The sequence below is a fragment of the Manacus vitellinus genome, unplaced genomic scaffold (genome assembly GCF_001715985.3).
Source record: "Manacus vitellinus isolate BGI_N305 unplaced genomic scaffold, ASM171598v3 scaffold_4_pilon, whole genome shotgun sequence".
Classification (NCBI taxonomy): domain Eukaryota; kingdom Metazoa; phylum Chordata; class Aves; order Passeriformes; family Pipridae; genus Manacus; species Manacus vitellinus.
This window is the reverse complement of record NW_021940604.1, coordinates 39,737,029-39,762,683: the sequence shown is the minus strand read 5'-3', so window position 1 is coordinate 39,762,683 and position 25,655 is coordinate 39,737,029. Positions and strand designations below refer to the sequence as shown.

General features: G+C 35.1%; 1 protein-coding gene across 1 annotated transcript in view; it reads left to right on the top strand.

The window, feature by feature from the left end:
• Positions 1-25,655, top strand: part of ADGRB3 (adhesion G protein-coupled receptor B3) — a 458,329-nt gene that overhangs the window by 180,277 nt on the left and 252,397 nt on the right. The window contains exons 3-9 of the mRNA XM_018077922.2: positions 214-324; positions 5,406-5,567; positions 12,317-12,481; positions 16,150-16,314; positions 17,373-17,537; positions 23,730-23,831; positions 24,362-24,468. Of these exons, the coding sequence (XP_017933411.1) occupies positions 214-324; positions 5,406-5,567; positions 12,317-12,481; positions 16,150-16,314; positions 17,373-17,537; positions 23,730-23,831; positions 24,362-24,468 (977 nt within the window). The remainder of the gene's footprint in view (positions 1-213; positions 325-5,405; positions 5,568-12,316; positions 12,482-16,149; positions 16,315-17,372; positions 17,538-23,729; positions 23,832-24,361; positions 24,469-25,655) is intronic.

Here is a 25,655-nt window from a genome sequence, read left to right as displayed (position 1 = left end):
ATAAAATCATATTGGAAAATCTGCAGACATAAATTTAAGTATTTATTAAAAGCTGAGTGTAGCAAAGTTAAGTTGATGTTAACTGCCATGATCACTTGCCTGACTCTTATCAGCAACTTCCAGGTATGTTTAGGAACATATTGCATGAGACAGTATGTGACTTTTGAGAAATGTCTACACACAAGCTTTCATAAACCTTTATTCTGTCTTTAGAATTTGGAATGATGGGAGATCATACAATTAAAAGTCAGCGACCTCGATCTGTTCATGAGAAAAGGGTCCCTCAGGAACAAGCTGATGCTGCTAAATTTATGGCACAAACTGGTAATACATCAGTTACATTTTTCTATTTACTGTTGTTAATTTTAGCAAAACCACTGCATGTTTCCATAATCTTTTGCTGCATATTTGTCAGTTTTCTAAGCTGATACTTTTTTTGAATCATTTTTTTTTTCACCAGTTAAAGTCCATAAATAAAGTAGCTGAGAATTAGGTAGATCATACAAAAACATGCACTGTGAATGTGGATACTGAATCGTTTAATGTAAGCATGAATTTCTTTGGTAGTAAAAGAAGTCTCACATGTACAAGACACAGGACAGCTCACTATGACATATTAACGTTTTTTCAAAGATGATAAGAACATGCTTCAGAATGTCTTTATAAATAGACTGAGGTCTAATCCCAGCTTTAGGCATTTATCAAATTAATTAATTACTGGGGTGACTTTAATGTGCATGCATTCAGCATTTACTATCTTTGGCCCAGCACGACGCTCTATTCTCTAGTTTCCAGATTCATAATTGCTAAATGAAATTGGCCGTAAGTAGTTTTTAATTGGATGTGCAAATTATCTAACAGTTTTTCATCTAAAACATATTTTCTAATTTTGTTTGAGCAACTTCATCTTCTTTATCTAAAGATACCAAAATGGTATTGGAAACCTGAAGTAATTAAAAAAAAAAAAAACAAACCAGCCTGTTTACCAACAGTTACCACAGCTGCCTTTGAGGTCAATAATAAAATTTCAGTGATGAGTTGAATTAAGCTCTTATGCACCAAAGCTACTGCCCATTTTGACATTGATAATAGCCCCTTTGTCTGTTGGTAAAATCTAACTCTTTAATGGTACCCTACACACTCCATTCCAGTAAGTTGCTGTGTTGACAATTTTGTGCCCCATATTTTTGTATGGATTTAAAACAACTTACTCTATATTCCATAGTTACTAACCTAGAATATATGCCTGCATCAGCCATACATAATGCTTCCAGGTTTTATGCACTTCAGTAAAAGAGCTATGATTGCTTCTAGTTATATTGCATGTTGACTTCCTTAGTAATAGGGTGCTTTACTTAACAGATTTGCAGAAATCAATATATTAAGCAATCTAAATACATGTATAGCCAATCAGTGTAGATCTGTTTGGTAAAGAACTTAGAATTTAGAAGTCTGTTTACCTCCTGTTAATCTATAGGACTGCTTTTATGGCTAACTCCCAGATACTACTGTAGGAAAATGTAGTGGAAGAAGGGAGCCTAGAGTTCTCTATGCAGTTTTTGTTCAGGGAAGTAGAACTGATTACTCACATACCTAGCTATGACATAGAATGTTAGTTGCTTACTACATAGAATAACACCTCTGCTTTTATGCTGCTTCCTGAATTCATGCAATTACTCAAAAAATAAGTAAAATTATCTGGTTTATTTCCTCATATAAATCCCTAAAAGTTTAATGATATCACTTAAAACTTGTATCTGATGATTTCTAGTCATGCATTGCAGTGCATCTGTTATGGGTGCTAGAGAACTGCATTATAAATACAGCACTTACTTATACTATCACCTTCTGATAGACTGTGTGTGTGGAGTGGGAGATGAACGTTATACAGGCTTGGTTTTCAAGGTCCTGTTCTGAAAGCATGTGAGATGTATGAGCATTGAGGAAATCTATATTTTCCATGTTGTAGGTTAACACATTTTAAGTAATACTGTGCTCTTTTTGAACATACTAATTTTCATCTCTTCATTTTCTTTTTCCTTTGTAGTAATCATTGCATATTTTCTTCACCTCTAATGCATTAATTTTTCTTGCAATAAAAGTACTGTGATATCTTTCTAAACTGATTCATAAGGTTATTTTTCTAATACACGTATCTCATTAAATTACCATGTACCTAGAAGTCCTAATAGTAAATGAATACTGAGTTTATGAGGTATTATATTTTGAGCCTGTTTGATATTTTATTTTGTGTAATAATAATACAGATGCGAAAGTGCACCAAAATGTTTGTATCATTTAAAAAGACAGAGAGAGAGGAATAGAAAACTATCCTGGAAAAGATTTATGAAAAGCATTTAATACTATTAGTTTCATGTACTTAATCCACCACGTTTTACTGGGAATGGAAGAGTTTAAAATATGGTATTAAAACATGCATTTTGCTGGTTTTGGGGAGTGATATGAGGCAGTCAAAAAAATTATTAAAAAATTTTGTGTGAATAATTTATTGTTCTATATTTGTCCTTTTATGTGTTTGGACTGATCCTTCCCTTAGGTGTTATGGGATTTAGAGAGTATAATGCAGGTAAGTTTCACACAGATCAATGAGACCTTCCGTACAGTAAGTTATGTTTCCTCTTACATGTCCAGCAGCAGGGGAGAAAAAGGGCTTGGTAGCTTGCCAGTAGCTAATTTGAGGTTGTAGATCTAATATGATAGACATAAAAATGTGAGAGTTCTCAAATAACAGAAAATGAAGGAAAATAAAAAGTAGCCATTTTGAAATTTTCATTTCAGAAAAGAAAAAAATGGAAAAAAGAGAAAGCAAACAATGGAAGATATATTAGCATGTTATGCAGTCAATCAAGGTTTACTCTAGAAAATATTAAAGTCTTTATGTGGTTAAATTAAAAAATGGTAAATTAACTATGATATGATATGCCTGTGAAGATATTTCCCTCCTTTTAAATCTTTCAAAATAAGTAATAATCATACTGACAGCAGTACAAAAATACTCTGAAAATCTAAAAATTACCAAAATATCATAATGCATTGAACAAAAGAAAGCAAAGCAGGTGATGAGATAAATTGGTTCTTTATTTTCTTTTCATTTCACTGTTTTTGCACCGTACATCATGTTACTGTGGAGGACCTTCTTCCAGCAAATGTTTAAGCATTGTATCATTTACATATGATAAAATATATTGAGAGTTTATGGCTCTTTTGAATGGACAGTACATATATCCTCAGAACTTTTAATAGTTACTATTATTTCAAAATTCACTCCATACAGTCACACTTCTTAGGATCGTGTTGCTGCTATTTTTCATCATATTTCAAGGGTCAAGAGCAACATTTTTATCACTTTAAGATATCAAAAAAAATTTTTAATACTTAATTTCTGTATTTTGTTAGCTATGCAGTGTCACCATGTCTGTGTTGGATAATTTACACTGAGTATATATGACTGTTTTATATAATGAGGAATGTCTTGAGAAACATAGTTTTGACTTTTTCTGCTGTTTGACCTCTTATCTAAACCATTTTAACAAAGACAAAGTCAAACTTCAAAAAAGTAGGAAAAGACAAAAAGTATTAGCCTAGAAACCCATAGTAATACAAGTCTTTTTACCATGTACATAGGTCTTATATTGCATATTTTATAATTCTTAATGTCCACCCACATATTAAATTTATTTACCATGTTATATCCTCTAACCTGAACCCAAGCCATGTAACAGCCTTATCAAAGTTCTAAATTCATATTAGAGCAACTATTAAAACAATAATCAGTGATTATTTTTTCATTTTTTCCCTAACAAAGAAAATTACTACAAAAATCACTGATGAATTTTTGTGTGTAAAAAGCTCATAATATTGCCCTTGTCTATAGAAATTTTTAGAACTGCACACAATTTTATGAAAAGCCGGGGTATTTTTGTACTAGTTATAAAACATTTTGTCTTGTTACTGAATAAGAAGCACTTTTTTTGTAAAGCATTGAATAGCCTCAGGATTGCTTCTTAGAGGTATAGCAGAGAAAGCATTTTGCAAAGGTTTCATGCTTGACCTCTAAAAAAACCTAAACTAAACAAACAAAAAAAGAGAGCTTTGGCAGATTCACAGATTCTTGCTACAAAAGTACATTTTCAAGAAATAGTGTGTCATTTACTGCGTTCTTGGAAGATAGCACCAGAATCTTCCTGGTTTGCAGACAATCTCTCAATTGTGATCAGTATCACAACTTTTGGAAGACTGGAGGTGTATTGAGATAACTAAAATTTTAAGCAAGCTGTTCAAGTCTGCAGATCGTATCACACTATGGATTTTAAAACAGAAAATCCCACTTGTTAAAAAAAGGACATACATTTAAAAATCAATAGAGACTTCAGCATGCCATTTCACATGATGATTTTTAGTGGAAAAAGCTAAACATCAATGCACAATTATTTACTCAAATTGTTCAGTGAGGTATATTCACATTATTTTTGCATTTGCTTTCTGAGAATACTCAAGGGATCTAGTTTTCTGAACATTATTTCCTTTGGAAAAGGAATTGTGTGTATAGCTGTTCATGGAAATTAAATTTAAGCATTCTTTCCCAAGCATCCATGCAAGAAGACTTTATGCATTACTTTCTTTCAAAAAATAAAAATTATGTAATGTGCTATCTCTCAACAATGAACACATTTCCTCCTTTCTAATATACAGTATTAATAAGTCACATCTGGTAATTTGAACATAGTGGTATGTACTATGCAGTAGTGAGATCCAGCACACTCAAGAATTTAGCACACCTGTAGGTTGAAAGCAAGGAGTAGATCTGTGCAGCAAAAGATCAAACCAAAGTTACCATCCCACAGTTCAGGTTAAAATTTATATCTTTGCCAGGGAACTTCTTTCAGATGCTAGATGACTCTCCTCCACTGAAGAAAATTTTAGACATTAGGGGGTTGGTTTGTTTGGGGGTTCTTTCATTGAAATTCCCTTAGTGTTAGGGTTCCTTAAGTTGTTACCAAGAATTAATTCTAGAGTGATAAAATTTCAAAGATAAATCCTTTGCTATTATATAAAAAGAGTTGTCTATGTTCTTTTAGCATCCTGAGGGCAGTGTTTCTGAAGTGTTGAAGGGCAGTAATTCTCATAGAGTTGTAAGTAATGCCAAAAGATCAAAGTGTTCCCCTCTGACAGGCATTATGTGACTGCAGCACTGTAGGTGTCTTTGTTTTCTATTCATTGCACATTTTCACAGCTGCTTTACTCCATGAATTTTTAAATATTTATTTTGGTGCGTTACTTTTTTCGTTGATTTGTAAGAGCAGATAATAATGAGCTTCAGAAAAAAAAGTTGTCTCATTAATACTTATGTCTATATTCATGTTTGTTTGTTGTCTTGCATACAGGTGAATCTGGTGTTGAAGAGTGGGCCCAGTGGAGTACGTGTTCAGTTACTTGTGGTCAAGGGTCGCAGGTGCGAACCAGAACTTGTGTATCACCTTACGGGACACACTGCAGCGGCCCTTTAAGAGAATCAAGGGTTTGCAATAACACTGCCCTCTGTCCAGGTAGTGTTAGCAGCCAATAAATAAAATTGTGGATGTTTTTTAACTGTATAATGATAAGAATTTGAAACTATATAATTTTTTTATTATTAATATGGATTTCATAAGGGCATTTCAATTAAAGCAGAAAATTGTAATTCTATTCAGCTGTGAAATTTTTTCATGTAGGTTGTTATTTTTACTTTCAGAACATTCAAGATATGCAACAAGAGCCCCTTTTTTCTGACAGTTTCAGATTTTTTCAAAAAGTCTATAATCTTTCATTTTCATTCAGAAAAGAGAAGGTAGTTTGAGTACAAAAGACAAACTAGGGAAGAGATTCAGATCATCAGTACATTAAGAAGCAGAGTCTAATTAAGAGTGGGTTAAGTTAACATATATTATTTGACACCATTGTGTAATTTTGTCATTTAGAATACTGTCTTCTAGGCAATGAGCCAGACAATGTTCACTGCAGTTATATTTTCATGGACTTCCCTTTACATTGTTCTGGCAAGAAAGGGCAGCAGCTACCCATCAAAGGAAAAAAGATCAGACAAAAGTAACTCTCTTACATCTGACACGTGGTAAAGGTCATCAGTATCTTGCATCACAGTTTTCCTGCTCCTTTTTTCCAAGAGATCTGGACATAGTTGGAGTTCAGCAGTAGTTATACACTAAGGAGAAGAGACAGGCGTGTACAGATTCGTTGCAGAAAGGGCACATCTTTCTTTAGACTTTACCTGGGGATCTGATTAATCTGTGATGGGAAACAAGCGAAGGCATGTGCCCCATGACTACATTAATTTTCCTCTGCTGTGACTGAAATGCAAAAAAAATATTCCACCCTCCATGTACAAATTCCTCAGGTCCCAGTAACATTTGATCCCAACAGGGTGGTGAGCTATCTTCAACTTCTGGGGAAACTCACTCCATTTTTTAAGTAAACTAAACTGTCAGAGAACCCCTGGACTCTATCTCAATTAGTAGTTATATGTAGAATCAAACTCTTATGGTGTTACTTTGTGTTGAAAAATATCCAATGGAAAGGGCATATGTGATCCCATCAGAGGTTTTGTATCAGCATTATAAGCATTTAGGGTACCTCTGTAATGGAAAGCAACTTAAACATGGTAGAAAGGCATTAGGTGCCGAGAGTGGTTCTTATTAGAGTCATGGTTTATCTAGAGACAATCTTTTAAGACAAGCAATTCACATGAGCTTTTCTAATATTTCAGAGTAGAAATGCCTACCTAGAGCTGAATTTTAACACCTGAATTGTTTCCATACAAAAATGGGAGCTATTTCTAAAATGGTTAAGCTAGCTTAGAGTGTGCCACAGATGGGATGTATTGCAAAAGAACTCTCAACCTGATAGTACAAAAATGAGAAGTGAAAGAAGAGATCTCTAAAAGAAAAGAGCAAACATTGCAAAAAATCAAAGATAGATTTAAAGATTTATTTGAAACTAGGTGAAGAATGAACATGAAAACACACATTCCAGGTCTCACAAAGAGAGATAGTTCTGCCTGCTTTCTTGCTTATTAATATTAAATAAGAAGAGGAAAGGTGGTTAATTTTCAAAATTGACAATCTTCATTGTCAAAGTAAACCGGAAAAAAGTTAATTCTTAAAAATCACGTTGTCAAGCAAACTTCTAAACAATGCTCACCCAAAAGGATTGTTCCATATTTCTCAGGTCACAAAGGAGCTTTTTTCTTACATGCTCCCACTTCAGGGTATGGCTTTTGTTTCCAGATGCCCAGTATTAGCAATGGTTACCAGTTCTTACTGTCTGTACTGACAAGATATTTTCCTTTTCAGTTCACCACAGCTGATTCTGATAATCTTGATGTATCTTGAGTTACCTTTTCTAAATAATTAGTCTTCTGGGCTTAATTTTGCATTTTGTCTCACACAGTTACAATAACCTTATTAAATTATGGTGTTCTGTGTCTGACTACAGGGTCACTACTCTGTGACAGTGTGCAAGATTAGCAATTTAGAAATGTGCTTTTCCTAGTCACATCTCCATTAAGTTTTCAAACATCCCTTTAATTATTAGCCTAAATATCCTCTGTCCTCATTCTATTCTGTATCCTGACTCAGAGAGTTGCATAGTTTAGGATTATCCCTGGTCCATGCATAAAAAACCACCTAGTTTATACACTAGTGTATTTAAAACAGACATTTGGCAAAATGATTAGTAAAAGGGTGGGAGGCATTGTGAGAGCTAGAATAATGTTTCCTAGTCAAAAATTGTCCCTTCAACATAAAAAAGTATGCAGAATGGCCTGTTGTACTATACTTCAAGCATCTATTCACAGGCTTCAAAGGAACCTATTAAACTTGCAAACGCTATTGCAGAGCTTCCAGACTATTTTTTTCTATTTCCTTTATATACACTTTACATATTATATATGATGTCCAAGATACTCACTGGGATGTTAGGGAATACATCTCTCTGTATCTCAATGTCCTGGAAAATTTTGAAAATGAGATTCACCAGCTTCACACACACACACACACATGCACACACACACATATACATATGTATATATCAAAATAGAACTTTAAATTTCAAAATAGTATTCCTGATAATTCAAGTGAAATAATGAAGGAACCACTATTTACATAATTTTTGGTTTATTCATATTTATTCCAGACCAATACTATTCTAGAGAAGTGCAACATAGAAGGCAACAAAACATAGCTCAGGTTAACCTCTGTTGCCACTGGTTCTTTCGAGAGTGAAGACACCTCAGGATCCAGTACTGCAATGCTGCTGTATCATTTCAGTTAGTGAATAATTTCTAACACACCTAAAACTTCAAGAGGAAAGAACATGGAATTTCCATGTCTGCAGGTCATCTCAGTTTCTATTTCTCCTTTTCCATTGCCTTCAAGACTTATTACAGCAAAATTTAACTGAAGCTCAGCATTTTCAGGCTTATGGGTAAAGCAAGATATGGCAGGAGCAGGAATATCTTAAACCATTTCAAACATTTGCGTACTCAAAGGCTCTATTTTGGCTGGTAATTTTTTCTTTCCCTTTTCCTAGTGCAACAAGACCCATCATAAAGCTTGTCCCCATCTTTCTTAGAGGCCCCCTTTAAGTACTGGCACGCCACAGTAATGTCTTCACGGAGCCTTCTCTTTTGCAGTCCCAACAATCCCTCTTTTAATCTGTTCTCATAGGAGAGGTATTCCATCACTCTGATCTGCTTTGTGGTAATGCTCTGGACCTGCTCCAACCTGTGCTGAGGGCTCCAGAGATGGACACAGCAGTCCAGGTGGGGTCTCGCCAGAGTGGAGTAAAGGGACAGAATCCCATCCCTCGTCCGGCTGACCACACTTCTTTTGGTGCAGCCCAGGATACGACTGGCTTTCTGGACTGCAAGTGCACATTACTGGCTCAGGTCCAACCTCTCATTCACAAAGCACCCCGAAGTCCTTCTTCACAGGACTGCTCTCAATCCTTTTATCTCACATCCTGTATTGATACTGGGTTGCCCTAAGCTGTATGCAGGATCTTGTTGAACCTCATAGTGTTCACATGGGCCCACTTCTCGAGCTTATCCATATCCCTCTGAGTAGTATCGCATCCCTCAGGTTTATTAACCGCACCACTCGTTGTCTGCAAACTTGCTGAGCGTGCACTCAATCACACTGTTTATGTCATTGATGAAGATACTAAACAGTACTGGACCAGTACTACTTACAATGAAACATCAATGGCCATAACAACTTTTCAGTGTCTGTTCAGTTTAAAGTTGAATAATAAATAGCATTTAAAGCCCAATAAAAATTTTCCAAAATATGCTTGTGGGATGAAGGCCAGCATGGCCTCACGCCTCCTCCCACTTCACAGCAGTTGCATATTGTGAACACTGTGGGTGTTCACTTCAACATGATTAGGTTCACAGAGTGGCAGAGAGAGGGAAAGATGCTCTGCAGTAATCCAAACTCGTTGTGCTAGCAATGTTTTTGACAGATAAGTTGGCAATAATCTGAATATTTTTGTCCCAGATAATGAATCTTGCATCTGAAACTGTGTTATAGAAAACAGTAACTCCTCTGTGGGCCAACTCTCCATCTGGTGTAATTTGGCATAGCTCATCTGGCTGTAATTCTTCAGATGTTATAGGGGTTTTTTCATTTAGAAAATAAGAAAGAAGTAAATGAAATATCAAAAAATTTAGGGGTAAGAAATTTTAAATTAATATGTTCTTTTAAAGCTGATCTGGATAATACTGAGCACTCCTGTAATGCACTGAACATATTAATTCTCATTGATATTTGTTTGCTGACATTGGTTGTTTTTTGGTGTTATGCCTTTTCCATCCTTGACTTTATTATTTGTCTACTAGTTTCAGATATACAAGTCTATACATGCAAGAGGTACTGTGAAATTTTTAATCAATGAGCTAAAATTTGTCATGGAAGATGATTTTGGATCATTTAAACCACAAACAGACAGAGGTTGCTTTAAGTTTGAGTCCGCCTAAAGTGGACAAAATGTTTTGTCTAATGTTCAGATCCAGAATCATGAAAGAATTATTCTGTGCTGCTGCTAATATGTAGTCACTCTTGCCAGAAGAAATATAAACCTTTTGAGTTAAGACAGTATCTTTAAGGAGCACCTCAGCACTTTCTTTGTAGTTTTTAAATAAAGATAACTACCTTAGAATATTTTGACAGTATAAAATCCAAATTCCAAATTAATCAATACACTTTAACTTATGCGTACTCTGGAAAACCTCACCCTGTGTCCACATAGCATCAAGACCTTTCTAAATTAGCATTTTTCTAGAGAATAATCTTTTTATAATTTGGATTAATTTTGTTTTGCTAAGTTGAATGCTTTTTGAAATTCTTTTTGCATCTGAACATCTTAATTAACCCTTGTGGTATCAGGAGATGAAATTATATAATTATTATTACTGGCTACTGTTTGGAATCTGGTCTGATAAATTAGTTTCTCATTCATTTTTCACATACGATAAAAATTGAGAATAGCTGTCAAAGTATAGTGCCTGTTGAGAACAGGTGAAACTTAAAAGGTTACATGCAAGTATAGTCATCAATTTACTAGTTTTAGAAGAGCTAGGCTTTCTGGTTTTGACCAAAATGTCACAGTTAATCAAGGTTTCTAAACTAATTAGACCAAAATCTGTCCCTTTTACATTAATTTGGACTCTTCCTCAGTTTTTTGGGTTTGGGTTTGTGTTTTTTTTTTTTTTTTAATATAATGCAGATGTATGTGATATTTGGAATAAGATAATTTTAATAAGGACTGCCATGTAGGACATGGTTCTTTTTGACTACTTGTACGTGGCCAACTAAAAACCTTTCATCGATTGAGCTGTTATTCAGTGGGTTAAAATCTTCCCTGAATAAAGCTTGACATTTTCTGTCAGGTACAATTTCTCAGAAGTTAGCTAACAAACTTTTTATCTCAACATAGCATCTGAAATGACAATTTTTCTTACTTTTAATGAAAGGCAGTAGAAGTTACCTACTTGCAGAATTCCCCTTGATCTTACTGATGAATTTGTGATAATATGGCAGGGAGCTGAATGTCCTTCTGCAGCCTTGTAACTGAATTTCACCTCAGGAAATGTTATTCTGATCCTTACAAGAAAAGGGTTGTATTTGTAGAAACTGGGCAGGTGATATGTGCCTTCAGGGCAAAGGAAAGATATATATGAGAAGTTCTTTCACAGTGATGAAAAAAAGTGAGGACAAACCACAAAATCTATTTCTTCTGTAATGTTGTGAATTTTTTTTTGCAGTATTTTTCAGTTTATAGAGAACTGTCTTACCAGTGCATGTAAGGAATTGTTTTACAAGTGCGTGCTTAACTCTAGTATAATAGAGAACTTTCTGAGACTGTTAACTCCAATTTTTTATGTCAAGGGATTGCATATGGTATGTAAGCTCACATGGATATTGTATATTTCTCCTACAGTTGAAAATACTTAAGGGAGAGAAAGATTCATATTTATTTTATAAAATATTTGTATATAAAAATATTGGTATATGTTTGCAATTTATTGTGTACTCTGAAGGTATCTTAAGTTTGTTGAGTGAACATTTTTCTAAGAGTGATATATGTATTACTGTGTCTGTTAAATCAATTAATATGTTCATGTAAGGAAATGGCACATATCTTTTTTTGAGGATGTGGTCTTGGAATTTTTGAGGAATATAATCAAACACATGCGCTGCCATATTTCCACCAGAATTTAAACAACTGAAAAAATTGTAAGATGACTGCCCAAATTTATGATGGGGACACAGTAATAAATTATGTGATAATTCCTATAATTTCAAAAGAAAGCTTAATTTTGATTGCTTATAGTTTTTAGAGTTGGCCTGTTGCAGAAAGCATATGCCTGATTTTCACAAAGACTAACCTCCTGAAAATCAGGGCTATTAAACATGTCAAATCAGGCATCGAAGATGTCATAACTATTGAAAAGGGAAGTCGTCTTTCTTAAAAGTGTGAAAGAACAGAAACTGTGGGAGTGAGATTAGTTTAAAGATTAGAAATAATGTTTCAAAGTCAAATATATTTTTGAGAAAATATGCCTTTTAAATTAACTAACTTTTTTAAAGTATTTATTTTCCAATGGTAAAGATTACCTATGTACTGATTTTCTTGAAGTTGGAAAAATAATTCCCATTTAAAATATTGATCTTGTTTATTTTCAAATCCTTCTGTTACTTGTTTGTCTGTTTCTGGTTAAAATCTGTCTGGTTTATTGCAGTACATGGCGTTTGGGAGGAATGGTCACCTTGGAGTTTGTGTTCATTCACATGTGGTCGAGGCCAAAGAACTAGGACAAGGTCATGTATACCTCCCCAGTATGGGGGAAGATCATGTGATGGACCTGAAACACAACACAAACCTTGCAATATTGCACTCTGTCCTGGTGAGCTCATATAGCAACTCTCTGCTTTGTTACAGTGCATTTTATGTGGGTTGTTTGTCATTTTTTTCATAGCTCTTTGCACATAAGAAAAAACCCCACATTGTCCAAAGTGAGTAGTTGGATAATATTGTTCATAATTGTGACTGGGATTAAAGTAGATAATCAGGATGGTTGTTCTGTTCAACATACTACAGAAGCAAACAATTTTTCATTTCTTTGAGGTACTGTCTCTGTAAGGCACAGTATCTTGTGTAGGAAATCTTGATTTCAGGATGGGTCTTGGAGAACCAAAAGGCAAACAACTTCCTGAGTGTGGCTTAAAGGGAAATATTTAGAGGTCACACAGTTTGTGTCCACCGTATCTGTTTGAATTGTTTGCTTAGAAGTGTACTGTAATTTCAAAAACTATCACTAAGCAAATAAAAAATGCATGGGCTTCATGTTAAACCTTCCACCCACTAAAACTGAAACTAACTAAAAAAAATCATATATTCTTTCAAAATTGATTTTTACCTTTTTTGTCTACGGGTTATAATTAGTTTAGACTTAATTTTTCTAAATGTATGTGTACATATATATATGTGTATATAATACCTGAGTATTACAAAAAGTTTGATAAGCATAAAGAAGTTATTTATAATAATCACAGAACCACAAATTAACAGAAAATGCTGAGTTGGAAGGGACCCAAAAGGATCATCAAGTCCAACCCTTAGCCCACAGGACCATCCCCAAGTGTCACACCATGTGCCTGAGAGAATTGTCCAAATGCTTCTTGAACTCTGTCAGGCTTGGTGCTGTGACCACTTGCCTGGGGAACATGTTCCAGTGCCCAACCACCCTCTGGGTGAAGACCCTTTTTCTTATATCCAAGCTAAGCCTCCACTGACTCAACTTCAGGCCATTCCCTTGGATCGTGTCTCTGGTCACCTCAGAGAAGAGATCAGTGCCTGCCCCTCCTCTTCCCCTAACGAGGAAGTTGTAACTGCAATGAGGTCCCCCCTCAGTCTCCTCTTCTCCAGGCTGAACAGACCAAGTGACCTCAGCCACTCGCCAACCTTGAGGCTTCCCCTCAAGCTCCTCCTTTGGACACTCTCTAGTATCTTTTATAATATAATATATAAAATAATAACTTACAGTTATTGAACTGATTGTAATACTTGGGTATTAAAAAAGTGTCAAGTACGGTAATGTGAGAAATTTCTTTCATGAGTTCTGCCTGACAGTGTGAAGGTTGCCCATATAGTGGATTTGTTGAATATCCACAGTTTACAACACTGCTGAAAATAGATTCTCCATGACCAACACTCTTCCTGGAAAAAATTGATGGGCATTTCATTAGCAAAGGGTTGTTTAATGATTTAAAAACGGAAATGAAGGAAAAAAATGGAACTTAGTGCCTCACAGAATAAAAACTAAATTTCATTGACTTTTATGAAAGCTGAACCTTGGTTTTCTTCTGGTCAGCATACTCCAACTTTAGGACAAAATATGTGAAAAAGTCTTAACATTGAATGCAGCTGCAAAAATTTTGAATTAATCCAGTTTTTGGCCAAATTGGCAGCTGTGCAATTTTACATGTATGTACACCAAACTAACATGATATAGGAGAATGAAGCAGAGTTGTCAACAAGAAAAATGACAAATTAAACAGAAGAAATTAATGCGTTCACTTCAGTATTACAAAGAAACACAAAAGATATTACGACTAACCAAAATAAAGAATTATTTGAGAATTCTGGATTTTGAACAGTTATTTGTACCTGAATGACTTTCAGAGGAAGTTGCATACTGTTACATTTAAAATCTTTTCTCAATGTTAAGATTTGCTGCAATTTACATGTTCAACTTTATAAGGGAATCTTCATCTTGAATTGTTTATTTTTAATGGTATTTCTAAAACAGAAAACTCATATGCTATTTGCTCCTAAAGATAAAGGGAGATGTATGAAGTATATATGAGAAACCACAGAGTGAGTTTTCTCCAAAGACAGTATAATAATTGATTCGATCTTTCCTGCCCTAAATAATAGTATATAGCCATGAATAAAACTGAAGATGCATTGAAATGTAATTTCCACAATGTTTTCCTCTTCACATAAAGCTTTTATGATTAATGAGTGGAACTAGCTTCCATGATTGGGAAAATTTCCATTTTCTGCAGAATAAATTATCAGAGAGCAACTTCATAGCTTCGGAAGCATCTTATGGATAAGTGGTTCACAATAAGGCATTACATAGAATATTTAATATAGGACTTTAGGGGAAAGCCTCAAAAACTCTCCAGTTCACTTGGCTGAGATTCTTGGCATTAGAGATACAGATAGTATCTTTGAAATGTTCTATGGTTCATGTTTGACAATAGTAAAATAGTTCACCTCCATACTTCACTGAAGAGTAGTGCACTCATACAGAACTGTATGTTTAAAAACTAACTTAAAGATTCTGCTTCCTATTTACTTATTAACACCAACTTAGGGAGGTGCTATTCCAACCCTCCCTTAGAGGAACCCTGAAAACAGGAATTGGCAAGTGAAGTTCCTCATTTTCGGCAGTGGTGCTTTTATAGCACTAGTAGTTTTAAAACTAGGTTTTCAAGGACGAGTATTAATAAAAATTGTATTAAAACCTACATTTTGAGTTTATATTGGGTAACTGCAAGGGCAATAAGGAACTGATGATTGCTGAAGTATATATGGATGCTGGATTCTGAATTAGCGCAATTAATCATAAATCATCCCATAATGCTTACCTGTTTCAAACATGCTGTCTAGTCCTATTATGTATTATAAACCATATAATTTTTTCATTTGTATGGAATCTTAATTGGGATACATTTTTTATTATCTTGGTTTTTAATGTTATTTACCCCAAGAAGCTGTCTGTTATACAAAAGTAAAAATAACAGTCATTAACCTTTATTCAGAAGACTATGCATCCACACTCAAATGCACCGGCTAATACAAATTACTAAATACAGAACTGATCATCATATCCATATTGTTTAGACATTTAATTTACCAAATTCGGAAAGAAGATTGCACGATATGCAAACACAACAGCAGACCCAATAAGGAAGGCAGACTGTTTCTGTCCTACATTTTCCTCAAAAGCATGTTGAAGACCTAAGATCGTTTACCTTACAGGGAGGATGAATAATAAAAGTATATTCAATATTGTAAGTATATAGAAGAGAGACTGTCTGTGGGGCAAAGTGGTAACTCCCGTTTTCCTTTTCCTATTCAATAAAGGCATCCAGTTTCATGGTCAGGACCAATAATCTTATAAGCTGACTCATCTGAACTATCACTGCAACTCTAATAAATCACTTCGAAGGGCTCAGAGTTTACGTCATACAAGACCAGCCCTCACTTTTGCCTAAAAAGACGAGTCTTTTTTATAAGACCTTCTTTTTAATAAGTCCCTTCAAAATGTATGTGACCAAAATCATTATTTATCCTTTGTTGTATTAGTGTACAATTAGAGGAAAGGGAACACTCTTTACTTGAAGAAAAAGGAAAACAGTTTTAAATTATTTTAAAGCAGCTCATAATGTCAGCCTCTGTATTTGATTGCTGTAAGAAACCAGGCTGGGCCCAGCCTGAGGGGCTGTGATCACCTGCCTGGTAACTCTGCTATGTCCATCTCTTTTGTGCCCACGGTGGCAGTGGACGGACAGTGGCAGGAGTGGAGCTCGTGGAGCCAGTGCTCAGTGACCTGCTCCAATGGCACCCAGCAGCGCAGCCGGCAGTGCACAGCAGCAGCCCACGGCGGCTCCGAGTGCCGAGGGCCCTGGGCCGAGAGCCGGGAGTGCTACAACCCCGAGTGCACGGGTGAGTACCGAGTGGGTCCAGCGCAGGACAGAGGGCACATGGCAGGCTTGGCTCGGTGGGCTGCAGGGGGCAGAGCAGGCACCCCCAGAGGGAGGCTAGAACTCAGGAAGTCATAAACTGAAACACAAGAAGTTTCACCTCAACACGAGGAAGAACTTCTTTATGTTGAGGGTGGCAGAGCACAGGAACAGGCTGCACAGGGAGGTCGCAGAGTCTCCCTCTCTGGAGACATTCAAAACCCACCTGGACATGTTCCAGTGTAACTTGCTCTAGGTGACCCTGCCTTGCCAGGGAGTTGGGAGACTAAATGATCTCCAGAGGTCCCTTACAACCCTAACTATTCTGTTGTGATTCTCTGAGGCCCGGGTCCTCATTCTTATTTATTTGATGAGGTGAAAAGCTAAAGAATGCACCTTGAAAGGCTACATGACAGGCTGCACACGCTGCTTTATGGTTTTATTGCTGTTTAAAGGACATTCAGTAGTTTGAAGCCTAAAAAACTTAAGTTTTTTATGAAAGTGAATGTATATGAACCGACTTGCTTTTGCGCTGAGACTACTTCATGATGTTCTGACAGTACTAAAGCAGCCTTTCATGTTGTGTACATTATGTATGTACTTACCTTTAAACCTCATTTTCTCTGTCGTAGCATGTAAAAATCAAGATCTTAAAATATCACGTTCAAAAATGGTTTTATTTAGTTTTTTAAAGGTACTTATGCACATTGTAAATGTGTATCATTACTGTACAAAAGCAGTATACAAGTAAAATAAAAAGAAAGATGAATGTCAATTTTGCAGACCAAGTGAAAATTAATGTGTGTCAGTTCTTTTTAGTCTGTGTCGAGATGCCAGTCATTTAGACAACAATCCCATATTTAAGAGACCAGTATAGGCTTCCTCATCTTCCATGAGCCCACATGTACCACTTCCATCACTGTTAGTTATATCTGGAGGGGCTTTCTTTTCTTACCCAAGTAAAGAACAACTTATATATTCTTCTTTATGACTTTAATCCTGTCACCAAAATATAATTTGGAATTATATTTTTCCAAACAGCAAATGGCCAGTGGAACCAGTGGGGCCATTGGAGTGGCTGTTCCAAATCCTGTGATGGTGGCTGGGAGAGGCGGATAAGGATCTGTCAAGGTGCTGCTGTGACTGGGCAACAGTGTGAAGGAACTGGAGAGGAAGTTAGACGGTGCAGTGAACAGAGGTGTCCTGGTGAGATGAAAATATAATTGCTGTTATTATTTACACTACAGTATGGCTTACTTTAATGAATATCTTGAGGAAAGGCAAGATCAATGTCCACAGAGCAATAGCTGTAAAGAGCCATATCTGGTCTTGCTTTAGACAAGTCACTGATGTTTTTCTCGGTAGTGTTTATCTAGCTAGGTGTAAAATTAGCCCAATTGGATATATGAGCACTGCATCACGTTTTAAGTAAAGCACAGTACCATAGTAAAAAACTTATCAAAAATATTTTATTTCCTAGGAATACCTATAGTATTTGGAATGCCAAAGGTTTGCTACAGAAATTCTCTTTGAATGCACTATTTCTGAGAATACCAGAACTGTTTTTGTAAATCATGGAATTCCTGTTATCCAATGTACGAGTGACATCTTTGTAACACATTTGGGATAAATTCTACTGCAGTAAAAACAGGGGAAGAAGTCTGCCTTACCATACTGTAGAGAATGAATGAATACATGAGCAACATTTTCTAAAAAGGAAAGTAATTTTAAAAGGCACATCTTTCCTGTTTTAATATAATGCTTAAATATATTACTTTGCAGCACTTTTTCTTTGCTCTCCCAACAGATTTAAGTCTTTCTCAGTGAAAGCTAATAAAAGTGTAGTTTTGAGCTTCTTAAAAAATGGTGAATAAAGAAGAATAACTGGTGAATCAAGTAATATTTATCGGTCAAGACACATTGTCCTAAAGTAAAAGAAGGCATTGTTGGATAGGTGAAAGATAACAAAATAAGGTGTAAGTAGGGTAAGATGTTCTAGCTGTTCACTTGGGAAATTATGTGATCTGAACTGCAAACCAAGAAGCAGCAAAAAATCAATCTTGCGATTTGACTTCTGGACATTTTGCTTAAACGGCAGAGATGTGTTGGGTCAGGAAATGAGAAATATATCAGATGTGAATTTTATGTTATCAACCCCATATTTTCGTGGACAGCATGTTTATCCCTTGATAGCCATCAAAGAACAGTTTTCAAGGTATTTTCAATACAGTAGAACAACAAATCACATTGCATTTGAAGAACAACAAAAAGACTATTTGTAGTTATAAAGTTAAAACGCTATACTGTAGAAGTTAACCAAATTTAACTTGGTTTTTAAATGATGTCTTTAATTTTAATAAAACTTTCATTATTTGAAAAGCAGTACAAAACAGAATTTGTGTTGAATTCCTAAAGAAACTGTAATTTCCATAGGTAATGCAGACTTTCTCTATAAAACCACAACACTAAAAGAAGGTTAATATGAGCCTTCTTAATAAGTAGACGTTCAGGTGAACCAGCTTCTGCTTATAAAACCATTCTTGAAATAATTAACATTTGTGTATATAAAAGTAAAACCATGCTGCTGCAGTCCAATTTTCAAAGGTTGCCACCTGCTGTTAATAAAATATTTTACAGATGTATTTACAAGTCAAATGCACACAGAGCTTTGTTCACCATTTGGTAAATTTATTTATTTACTTGATTAATTCCAGATAAAATCAGTGTGCTTATAAAAACCATAACCTAAATCACCTTTTAACAAGCTATACTTGTGCAGATGATTGTACATGAATAACAGATTTAATTTATCTGCATCTAGACTGACATTTACTAAAGTGCCTCAGATTTAAATGGAGAGAGTGGATAATTTACTAGAATTTTATAGAATTATATGTTGATTTACACTGTGTAAAGACCAAAATTTGAAAGTACTATACTGAGAAAATTGTTCAAAATATAAGCAAATTTCATTATTTTTCTGCTTTTCTTCCATAGTCCAAAATATCTCAGAAAAGCTATTTTCTTCCCAGTGGTTTCTTTTCCCATGTAAAACCACTGAGAACATGAGAAACTAAAATGTTGAATTTTTTTTTTCTTGTATTAGCATTGCTTTGTATAAGACCAGATCCTCAGCTCTGTAAACCTGTGTAATATTTTTGTAAAGGGGATGAAGCTGCACCTTCCTTTATCCCCCAGAGGTCTATAGACTTACAAAAAGGTTAATTATAGCTGACTTTAAACTGTGGAAGCAAAATGAGAATAAAACCTTTTCCTAGTACGGTGGCTGATCTTAATAAGATGCTATGAAACAGAGCTGTTTACTGACTGAAAATCTTGACTGGACACTTCGTAGTTTGTGTTCTGTATTATCTGAACATTATACAAGATTTTCTTCATAGTTTCTCAGTGATTGTTTTCAAATGGTTTGGGCAGGGACTGAATTACATTTATAGAAGCTGAATATAAGTAGCATTAAGGAAGGGAGGCTCAGAACTATCATCTGAAAGTTGGTTTCTCAAACAGTTTGGTATCTGGACAAATTTTGAGTATCTTTCTTTGTGATTTGTTTTTATTCACAGTTATAAATTTTAAAACTGGGTTTTTCCTTCCGTTGTGTAGTATTCTGGGAACAGAAAACAAAAATATGAAGATATTTTGGTTTCAGTCATTTATCCTTTGTTGCATTCCAAATGTCTAAAGTTGAATTTTACTCCTAGTAGGTCAGCAGTACACTGCACTCAAAGTAGTTTTCTGTGAAGGACTTTAGAAAATTTGAAACAAATCAGAGAAAGTAAAAAAAACCTTTTAGGTTTGTTAAGTGGCTAGTCACTCTGGAGTCACTGCAGAAAACTTACACAAGATGAATGAACACTAGATCTGTCCCATAAGAGTAATGAAGACAGCTAGGTAACAAAAGAAATTGAAGTTGACATATGGTAAGGTATTACATGGCAAGTTGATCAGAAACTTTTAGAAGAACATGTGGGAGAAATAAGGTAATTTCCATCAAAAACTAAGAGATATGAGAATGAACAAAATACAGCATTATTCAGGATAGAAAACTTCTGTAAATTTATTTTTATAAAAATAGGACCATGTTCTTATGACAGCTTTAAGAATATATTAGGCTCCAATATTAGAGTGTTGGTTTCCAGAAATACTTAATTCCATAATAGTTAAATCTATATTGACTCTATGTATGTTTCCAATATTAATGCTTTACCCAGATTTTACTGAAAAGAGATTCTCAACATTTTCCTCATATTGTCAGTGTTAGGAAGCCTAATACAGGAACTGTTCAGACCAAAATATTACTGAAAACAATGCTAGACTATCTTGTTTATTAAGAAAAAGACAAGAGTGCACAATTGCTACTAAAGATTAACTAATGATTTCCGACTGAAGCTAGAAGTTTTCTTCAGAGTAATACCACCTAGATAAGATAGAATATGAGAAGGTAAAAAAATTCAAATAATTGACAACAACTAAATAATAAAATTAAACCTTTTTGTTTTGTTTTGTCTCTGATTACAACACTATTCTTTTAAGATGTTCAAAAGCATTATTTTCTGTTGTCTTTGTTTAAGATAATATTGCCTGTGGCATTGAATTAGGATTCACAAGAGGAGCGGTAGTTCTACCAACATCTGAGCTACTATATGCCTTAGGCTAACTTGCTTCACCCTCATATTACCCTTTCCCATATTTGTTTCCTGCCTAGGTAGATGGTAAACTCTGTGAGATTGTGCGTCTCTTGCTTTGTCTGTGTGTAGTACAGAGCTTCCACTGATTCTGAGTGGGTCGATTGCCTCTTGGAGATGCACGTCCTTTCTCCAGTAATGTCAGAAGATTGTGCTTCTAGACCATTGATCTAGACCATTGACTTTGTTGAGTGTTTGTGCTTAGGTGGGATGAATTCAGGCCTATCATTACAGGGGTATAACATGGTAAATTTGAGTACATGCTCTCTGTGGGAAGATATTGCTGAAACACATCATCAGTGAAAGAGATCTGCTTTTTATTTGCCAGTTACATCAAATTTACCTCAGTATTTGCTGTTTACTTCTAAATTTTAGCGATGCTCTGTGGTTTTGTACTACAAAATCACATTATCTGTGGGTGTGTTATGAATAAATTGTGCCATAGTAACAGAAGTACTTGAACTGGTCTGAGCAGAGCCAGCAGGGTCAGCAATGCTTTTTAACTCAGATACGATACCACTCCATTGTGACTATGTCTTCATGAGCAACATGGGTTGGAGCCTCACAGATGCTTTAATGTGGGTGGATGTCTGATGAGTAAGCTCTGTCATATATACTTTAGCTTTGGGAAGAACTGGTTTATATTTTTTATGCACAGTGTTCCTTGATCCAGGATATTTGTAAAAGGCATTGAAAAGCCAAGGGTCAGCCAGGGACCAGGAAAACTTCTTTACCTGGGCTAAATGATAACAAGTTGCTCCCACACCTCTTTCCTGGTAACTCTGGGTCTTGGCAGTGCTTTTTACTTTGAATACGACACACAGGTGCACAGTTTATCTCTGGCACTAGCCTGAAGTTGAAATATAGTCTTGAATTCTGAAAGCTGTAATGCAAAAGCACACTAGTACCCTTCCAAATAGATGAGCAATCTCTGATATTACCTGTGACTTGCTAACACAAAAGAGAAAATATGCTGTATATGTGCGTATATAGATGCGCGTTCATTTTTTTTTTCCAGAAAAAAAATACATTGAGCATTCAGTATGTGGAAAAAAGTAAGTTTTAGTTCTGAGAATCAACACCCAAAATGTTGATTAGTGAACACAACACGTTTGCAATGGTCACAGCTGCATGAAAAATATACTTCTCAAAGAGCTCTAAGCTCTAGCAAATTTATGTAATTTATAATATTACCTCCTTATTATGTTAATTTACGGTCCCCAAAACATAACATTTCTTTTGTTTATAAGGTCATAATAGAATGGTAATTGCATTTGCTTATGTCACCAGATGGCTTATGTTTATCAAAATCTGGCTTTTCACATTGTAACACTGTCCTGATGCATTCACTCTTTAGGCATATCTGAAGCAGGGCTAGTATTCTAGATTATGAACATAACTAACTTTCTTTAGATTTTGCCATTAATGGATCTCTTGCTTTTTTAGCAGCACCAACTGTCTTGATTTATGATTCAGGAATGCTGATGGTGAGGCAAATTTAGCAAGCAATTTTTCTGCCCAACTGTGATTCATATTAGTATTACTGAGCCATCTGCTAGGTATTCTTTGTCCTCTACAGCTTTGAGGATACAGCTTTGTGCAAAAGTCTACTCAGTTCCCCTGCTCGCACTTCCATCAGCAGAAGTACAAAACAGGGAAGATGGATGATTTTATGGGTTAGGTAATGGGATGGGCAAAATCTGTAGTCTGTCCCTGCCTCTGCTAGAGATTTCCCATGCAACCATGAGTGAATCACTGAGTTGCTTTCTGCCTTATCACACCATCTGTTAGAGCAAATTTCCTTTCTCTTTTCTTTTTCTTGCTTTGTAACCACTTTGCTGAAATACAGTGGGATTAGATATTTTCCCAGGAATACATATAATTATAATAATAAACAATTCTTGGTTTTTCTCTGCTAAACTTGGAATGAATTAGATTTCGGTAACTAGCATGTCAGTGCTGTAAGTTGTGAGACGATTCCAGCCAGAGGTTTTCTGTTAATTCAGTTTACTCAAAAATCATAAACTGGAATCTACAGTGACCATGTAAAATAAAACATGAAGAATTTGCTGAAGCTTTTTTCCCCCATGCAGCTCTGTTACTACAAAATTGTGACAGTATTTTCTCCCTTAAATGGTATTGTGATAAGCAGTAAAAGGTTATTTTTTTTTATAGCCACTCAGTCCCACATTATTGACTACTCTTGCTTAATTACCAACTTGTACCGAAACACATTTCAAAGAAATAACCTGGTTTTTAATCTTCTGAATATACAGCTCTCATTTAGCACCTTTAACACATTTAATGGTTCAACTGTGGTTTCAGAACTGATTCTTTCACATACAGATTCAATTTTAGAAAAATATTTACAAATTTTAGTGTAAGATAAGCATCATAGCTTATCACATTTTAAGTGTCATCTTCTGATAGATGCTTAATGTTATTGATCAAGATAGAGAAACAAGGAAAGATTCAAACTTATTAACATTGTAGCTACAACCAAAAGAGTACTTGTTTTCTGGAGAAAATAATGGCACGGGTTATATGAAAAGACATCACAAAGACAGATATACAAAAATTGCAGGGTTATCATTTTTGCATTTTTGTACTTCAAACTTAAAATTAAACCAAATTATGTTAACATACATATCTCAGGAAGAAATAGGATAAGACTGAACACTTGTTTTTCTGACAGCGCCTTATGAAATATGTCCTGAAGACTATTTGATGTCAATGGTGTGGAAAAGGACCCCAGCTGGGGACATGGCATTCAATCGATGTCCTCTCAATGCCACAGGTACAGTACTACTTTGAAATTTTATGATGACAAAAAAGGGGAGGAATATTTTGCGTTGTGTCCTAGAGAAATCATTACTGGACTCATGTAAAAATGCATATATGTGAATATATCTATATAAACTCCACATATTTACTCATGCATATGCATGCATATATGCGCATGTACATATATTGTCTCATAGCTTGCATATATGCATGGGAGATATATATATGTATAAACATACATATGTGCATTATATTCAGAGGCAAAAAGCTGAGGAAAAATCAGCTTGACTGGACCTACCAGGTAAAGTGATGAAAATGAAGCAAAACATAAACATTTTTAAGGAAACAATGATAAAAAGTGATCAAGTATACATTGAAATGTATTTTGAAATCTTACACTAATCTCTATATACTGATCATCATTACATGAAATTGTTTCTGTGTGTGCTTTTAAAATAGCATGAAATATAGTTTAAATAAGGTTCATTCTTGCCAATTGCTCTGACTTACATAAATATTTTCTGTCTTCTTTGTGTCTTACAGGCACCACTAGCAGACGCTGCTCTCTCAGTGTTCATGGAGTGGCCTTTTGGGAACATCCAAGCTTTGCTAGATGCATATCAAATGAGTACAGACACTTGCAGCATTCAGTAGGTGCAAAGCCAGCTTTAGTACTTGCTCTGTTTATTCATTACTAATTATTGGTATGCAAAAAAACCTACTTTACTCTTGGATTTCTGATAAGAAATGCCAAGAAGAAAATAGACTTGAGAAATAATAATTTATATTAATGAATATTATTTGGATCTTGTATATTACTGGCATTTGTGAAGTAACCTTTGTCTTACTGTAGAAGTGGAAAAATGAATCAGATTCCCTTCTTTCATATCCACTGTGTGAAATTTTTATAGGGGTAATTTTTTCAGAGGTAAGACATATTTTGGTTTATTAGAAAATGAGATACGAATAAATAAGATTTTCTAGAAGAGTGACTTGCTGAGGATTTTATAATACCATGAATTCTTTAATTGCAGACTAGAAAGCCAGGAACGATATTTCTTTTTGCTATCGAATTTAGAACTTTGCCTTTGAACGTAACAATAGGAAATGATTATAGGGTAAAGCAATTGCAGTGTCTTGGAAAAAATAAAGTAACTGTAGATGAAGAATTATTATGTGATGTTTTACATTATGCCTAAAGAAAAGTTTCTTTGCAAGCATATGCATCATACATTTATCTACTGCCTAAATACGTTTACATGCACGGATGTAATACATTGTGAATTAGAAATATACCACCATGGTATATGCTAGGTATATTGATTACACTGTGATTCCATAGCCGAAGCATTCAGCCAGGTTAATACTATAGTGGGAGGCGTGCCTTTGAAGGTTCTCCTGGACAATGGTTTTTGGCTGCATGATATATTTTACTGACACTCTTATTACTCTGACTCCTTTTCCAAAGGCCACTGCTCCATTTATCATTCAGCAGAGGGACACTAATTCAGCGCTGTGCTTCATAACTTCCAACCTCTCAACTAAGTGCAACATTTCTGTAACATGTTTAAAAATCTTTGGGGGCTTAAAAAGCAGTAACCTGGCTGTCATCCCTCAAATCTGGATTGCTACTTAGAGAAGATTTTGATGAATACCTTTGAGCTGCATTTCTGTTTCATTAGATCCAACTTATTTTGGGCCTAGGATTCAGTTTCAGGGAAGGCCAAAGCAAGAATAATTTTTAAAACAAGACAGAATAGATTGTCAAAGGAATTTTCCCTACTACATAGAAACTTTTCTATTTTATATAGCTTTCTGCATGTTTGTCTTTCCTCTT